This window comes from Myotis lucifugus, unplaced genomic scaffold (genome assembly GCF_000147115.1).
Source record: "Myotis lucifugus unplaced genomic scaffold, Myoluc2.0 scaffold_296, whole genome shotgun sequence".
NCBI classification, from domain to species: domain Eukaryota; kingdom Metazoa; phylum Chordata; class Mammalia; order Chiroptera; family Vespertilionidae; genus Myotis; species Myotis lucifugus.
In genome coordinates this window covers 1,085,495-1,091,494 of record NW_005871344.1, presented here as the reverse complement: position 1 = coordinate 1,091,494, position 6,000 = coordinate 1,085,495, and the positions used below count along the sequence as shown (strand labels likewise).

General features: G+C 41.1%; 1 protein-coding gene across 3 annotated transcripts in view; it reads right to left on the bottom strand.

The window, feature by feature from the left end:
• The window catches only part of USP24 (ubiquitin specific peptidase 24), a 123,165-nt gene that overhangs the window by 54,236 nt on the left and 62,929 nt on the right, over positions 1-6,000 (bottom strand). For all 3 annotated transcript variants that reach the window (XM_023763651.1, XM_023763650.1, XM_023763652.1), the window contains 4 exons: positions 2,938-3,004; positions 2,696-2,806; positions 1,322-1,420; positions 1,058-1,231 (listed from right to left, as the gene is read on the bottom strand). In XM_023763651.1, the coding sequence (XP_023619419.1) occupies positions 1,058-1,231; positions 1,322-1,420; positions 2,696-2,806; positions 2,938-3,004 (451 nt within the window). The remainder of the gene's footprint in view (positions 1-1,057; positions 1,232-1,321; positions 1,421-2,695; positions 2,807-2,937; positions 3,005-6,000) is intronic.

Below are 6,000 nucleotides of genomic sequence, written 5' to 3'. Positions count from 1 at the left end.
TACCACCGTGGCTTTGTCCGGAAGGAAGTCTGACATCTGGAAGATGGCTGGTCACCCGGTCTAATTAGCATATTACCCTTTTATTAGTATAGATATATACACAAACACATATGCTCACACACAATACATAGATATATGTGTAATCTAAGTGATTTTTCTAAAGGTAGGAAAAGAATATACATGCATAGAAGAGACTCAGATGTGATTAAAGGAATAAGAAACTAGACATCCCCAAAATGTATTTATATAGGTGAAGATTTTTAATAATTCAGGATAAATATGAAATAAAATATTAAACTTGAAGATGCTACATACACTGTTTCTGTTGCTAATTAACTGTCATAATACCATTTCTGAATGAAATTTCTTTCTTAAATTCTTGCTATATATAAGTACTGTCTAGTTATTTTAAAAAAAATCCACAGTACTAATACTAACCCTGAAGGATTCTTTGACATCTATAGCAAGATTATACTAAGTTAAAAACATACAGTCACACAAAGACCTGAAAGCCAAGTGAAGAAAATATTTCAAGGGGAAGTGATCACATGTACCAACTCCGCTGAAAGGTCAAGAAGATGAGGATTGAGAGGCCGAAGTAAGAGATAACCTTGAAAAGAGCATAAAAAGAGGATGGCAAAAGAGTTCAAAGAACTCTTTCATCAAGAAGCTTTGCTGATCTGGGAAGGAGAGAATAGGGCAGGAACTGAAGGTGAAACTGGGGGAAGAGAGAGAGCTTTTTTTTTTTAAGGTGATAGAAATAACACAGCATGTTTGACTGCTAATGGGAAAATCAATGACTCAATGCAGAGAGGTAGATGAGAGGAGCACCAGAAGTGGCCAGACAGAATGCTTCAGGACTCAGAAGAGTCTGTGGTCCAGGAGATTGATAAATTATGTATCTCCTCCCAATGATGCCCAGTGCTTCCCAGGGATACATTCCTGAAGAGTCAGGATTTGTCTGAGAGGAAAGGACACAATCATCCAAATCTATATGGGCTGAAGACAAAGATATTAAAATCCTGTTTTAAAAAAGAAATGATTTATCACTCAATACCTGCTCCATGGCATATGATGAACTAAAAACTCCACTGCTGCTGCTGCTGGAGCTGGTGGAGGAATCTGCGGAGCTCCCGGATGGGGTCCCGCTGCCTGAAGTTTTCACCGTAAGCATCTGTTCATCAGAAAAGCCCAGCTGGTGGAGTAACTTTTGATCTTTATTTACTGTCAGCTGCAAAAAGAGGTTTCTTAATTACTGAGAGGAAAAGGAAGAGGATAGTAGTAGTATCAGGCTAAAGGGCCACAGTTTATTTAAACCTACCAGACTATCATTTGTAAATATCTGTATATTATCCACAGGACAGCACAACTGCTTGGCTATCTTCCACCGGACACTCCCTATGGTTTCATTACTGTGAGCCTGTAAAATAAAATTAAACCGTTGTAATGCATTTATTCGTTCATTTAAACAACTGTTAGTGAGCATCTACCATGCACTGGGCACTGTTCTAAAAGCCAAGAACAGCAAAAAAACCAAAGACAAGAATCCCTGCCCTCGAGAGGCTTCCCTTGTGCTGTAAAAGTTCTATTCCCTCCTCCAACCCCCTCATCACACATGGAATAAAATCCCAAGTCCTTCTTCCACAGCAGGTCTTCCATTCTTTCTTTCCCTTTCTCACTGTCATTCCAGCCACCTTGCTTGTCATGAACAAGCCAAGCAAACCCCCACCTCAGGGCCTGTGCACCTGCTGCCCTTTGTTTGGAATGTCCTTCTCCAGAAAAGGCTTTCTCTGTTACCTCATCCAGTTCTGTGTTCAGATGCCACCACCTCAGACCTTCCATGCCCACCTCTATATAAAGTGTGATTACCTCTATAGTGATCACATAGTGTTCTGCCATAACCATCACCTCTACCAGCTTATTCTCCTTTATTCTTAACTAGAGGCCCAGTGCACGAAATTCGTGCACAGGGGGAGGGTGTGTGTGTGTGTGTGTGTCACTCAACTTGGCCTGCACCCTCTCCAACCTGGGGCCCCTCGGGGGATGTCTGAGACCGCTCACCTGCCTGCCTGCCTGATCACCCCTAATCACTCTGCCTGCCTGCCTAATGCCCCTAACTGCTCCCTTGCTTGCCTGATTGCCCCTAATCTCCTCTGCCTACCTGACTATTCACCCCTAATCTCTCTGCCTGCCGGCCTGATCACCTCTAACCACCTCTGCCTGACAGCCTAATTGCCCCTAAACTGCTCCCCTGCTGGCCTGATCGCCTCTAACTGCTCCCCTGCCTGCCTGATCACCCCTAACCACCTCTGCCTGCCGACCTGGTCGCCCCTAACTGCCCTCCCCTGCTGGCCTGGTCACCCCTAACTGCCCTCCCCCTGCCGGCATGGTCACCCCTAACCACCTCTGCCTCAGCCCCCGCCACTGTGGCTTTGTCCAAAAGGACGTCTGGAAGATGGTCTGGTCTAATTAGCATATTACCCTTTTATTAGTACAGATGATACTCACCACCACCTGATATTGTATTATGTATTTGCCTATATGTCTGTTTACACCCCATCAGTTCCCTTTCATTTCAGGTCTTTATTCTAAATTTGTTTACCAGCTTTTAGAATAGTCACTCATACATCTTTATCAATAGTGTTGTGAAAGTAAGACAATATGAAAATGGCCACAAAGCTTAATGTAAACCCACCTCTACAGTAAAGGTATCTTTGGTAGACTCATAAGTAACATTAAGCGTTAGAAGATGTCCATGAAATGAGGCACCATGAGGTAGAATAGTTCGTAGAACAGAGTAAAAATCCTTGAAAAAGATAATAAATCAAACAAGTTAGATTCACAGTGCCACTGTTAAACATCTCAAAAATACAAACCTAACACATTGAGTCTAATAATGGGATGATTCAGTTGCTTTAGAAAAAAAGAGAGGCTTACCTCTATAGTGATCACATAGCGTTCTGCCAGAAGCAGCAATCTCTCAATGATTACAAGTTTAGTGGATCTATAGATTAGAAAAAATTTTAAACATATTTTAAATGAATTGCTGATTTGAACTCAATTCCAGTCTGTTTCACCAAAACCCCAATCAACAGGTAGCAGTCACTGGTCAAAGCCTGAAATTTGCAAAGACTAAACTTCCCTTTCACCCAAGGAGGAGGTAATGCAAGCAGTCCACAGCTGCAGCGCACAGATGGCATAAGGGAGGAGAAGACTGACCCTCCCACATTTCCTTTCCTGTTCTTTTCTTTCTTCTTTTTTAAACAGTTGTTCCATAAATAGAGGACCTGGGTCTCCTCTGGGTATCCAGGCCCATTTGCCCATCAATCCACCAAGAATAAAAATCAGTGAGCTTGACTCTCATTATTTTACAACTAAAATATGCTACATAATTCTGTAAACACATGGAATCAAAGTTCTAAACTGCCTGAAAATTAGGAGACAAATGCAAAACAGGAAGTATTCTACAAATAAGAGTTGCTATTCTGTTTTTTAAAATAATGTTTATTTTCAATTATAATTGATGTACTATATTGTATTAGTTTCAAATGTACAACCCAGTGATTAGACATTTATATCACAAAGTGATCCTGATAAATCTAGTATCCATCCAACACTACATATTTATTATTATACCAGAGGCCCGATGCACGAAAATTCATGCAAGAGTAGGCCTTCCTTCCCCTGGCTGCCGGCACCGGCTTCCCTCCGGCACCCGGGCTGCTTCCCTCTTCCGGCTACCTGCAGGCACCCGGGACCTGCGCTGGCTTCCCTCCGGCCTGGCTTCTTCAGGAAGGATGTCTGAATGACGTCCGGTCTAATTAGCATATTACCCTTTTATTATTATAGATTATTAACTATATTTCCTATGCTTTACTTTATAGTCCATGAATATTCTATAAGTATCAAATTGCACTTCTTGATCCCTTCACCCTTTTCACTCATTTCCCTAACCCCCTTCCCATCTAGCAACCATCAAAATGTTCTCTGTATCTATGAGTTTGTTTCTATCCTGCTTGTTTATTGTTTTTTAGATTTCATATATAGGTGAAATGTTATGGTACTGTCTTTCTCTGTCTGACTTATTTCACTCAACACAATGCCCTCTAGGTTCATCCATGCAGATGGCAAGATTTCATTCATTTTTTTTTTTTATAGCCGAGGAGTATTCCATGATGTATACACACCACCTTTTCTTTATCCACTCATCTACTGATAGACACTTAGGTTGCTATTTGTTTGAATTAGGCTAAGAATGAGGAGAAAAGGAAGAATAAACAATTATTCATCTGTGAACATTCTGTATAATTCAAACTTAAAATATAAGAATTTGTAATCTAAGGGTTTTCAAAGTACTTAAGAAATCAACACATAGGAGACATAACCATCTCTGGGACAGAAAACACACAGCAAGGGAGCATGGAGTTCTAACAGACTCTGAAAATGAGACCTGAGGTCTCTTTTAGTCAGACTTATGAACTCCTTATCATGTGAAATATAGTCGGCCCTCCATATCTGTGGGTTTGGTATTGTGGATTCAACCAACTGTGGATCAAAACACCTTGAAAAATAAAAATCCCAGACAGTTCCAAAATGCAAAATTTGAATTTGCCATGAACTGAATACTACACTGAATCCACACAAATGAAGTGATGTGTAGGTATACCCTGCTGTAGCCTACATGCAAACATAAATTAATGCAAATACTACATCATCTATCTATATAAAAGCGTAAGTGACCGTCGCAACCGAATGGCTGACCGAACAGGCTGCGTGGAGCGACCAGGCCAGCAGGGGGGTTAGTGAGGGCCGACCAAACAACTGAGCAGCAGGCTGTGTGGGGCAACCAGGCCGGCAGGGGGGGCAGTGAGGGGCGATCAGGCAGGCAGGCAGGCAGGCAGGCAAGTGGTTAGGAGCCAGCGGTCCAGGATTGTGAGAGGGATGTCAGACTGCCGGTTTAGGCCTGATCCTGCCAGTCAAGACCATCCCCCGAGGGGTCCCGGATTGAAGAAGGGGTGCATTCCTGGGCTGAGGGGATTCCCCCCCCCCCCACCCCCCCCCCCGCACGAATTTCGTGCACCAGGCCTCTAGTTTTATATAAAGGACTTGAGCATCCTTGGATTTTGGTGTGTGTGCACGCATGCGTGCACCATGGAAGCAACCCCCGTTGAATACCAAGGGATGACTCTAATAGGACTGACTCCAATATCCAGCACTTACATAGTCACAGCTTCATAACTTTACTGAAGAGAATGCTACATGTGTTCACACTGAGAGATGAAAAATCCAAATGCCTTTAAGTATTTGCTATTCTAGAAAGTCTACTTCAAATAGGTATATTTCTAAAACTGAAAAGAGGTACCACTGTTTTCTAATACTTGATTAGCAGTATTGGAAATTTTACTTGAAAAGAGTTGGTTAAATACATATTAACAGTTCTGTTAAATACATTTAACAGAGTTCTGAATTCTTTCAGTCTATAAGCAGGAACCAGATTTGATATTCAGATGGAAAATCTTTAGGAAATATCTAAGTGCTGTAAGTGCATTGTTGAGTACACTGTTTTAATTATGCTCAATAATGAATTAACCGCAGACATCACCATAGCACACTGAACAGCTGAGAGAACAGCTCCTCCCCCATGAGTTGGAACAATTATGGTCACTAAAAAGTTCTTTCAAAACTGGTAAAATAATATAAAAACAATGTCCTGGTTCAAATGCAACGCTGATATTATACATTCTTATTAACTCTGTTTTTAAAGTTTATAATAAAAATATTTAAAAATTATGTGGTTTTGCTCTGTAGTCAAATATGAAATGATTTACAGTAAAAATCATTTGGTAAAAAGGAAAAAAAACCACACTTATGAACCCCAGTATTTCATAAATGCATTTCTATTCTGGTTTGTCAGACAAATGAATCATTGAGAATCTAGGTCATAGAGATGGACTACAATTTATAAACACATAATTAGGAATTCTCAATGCACATTCTTAG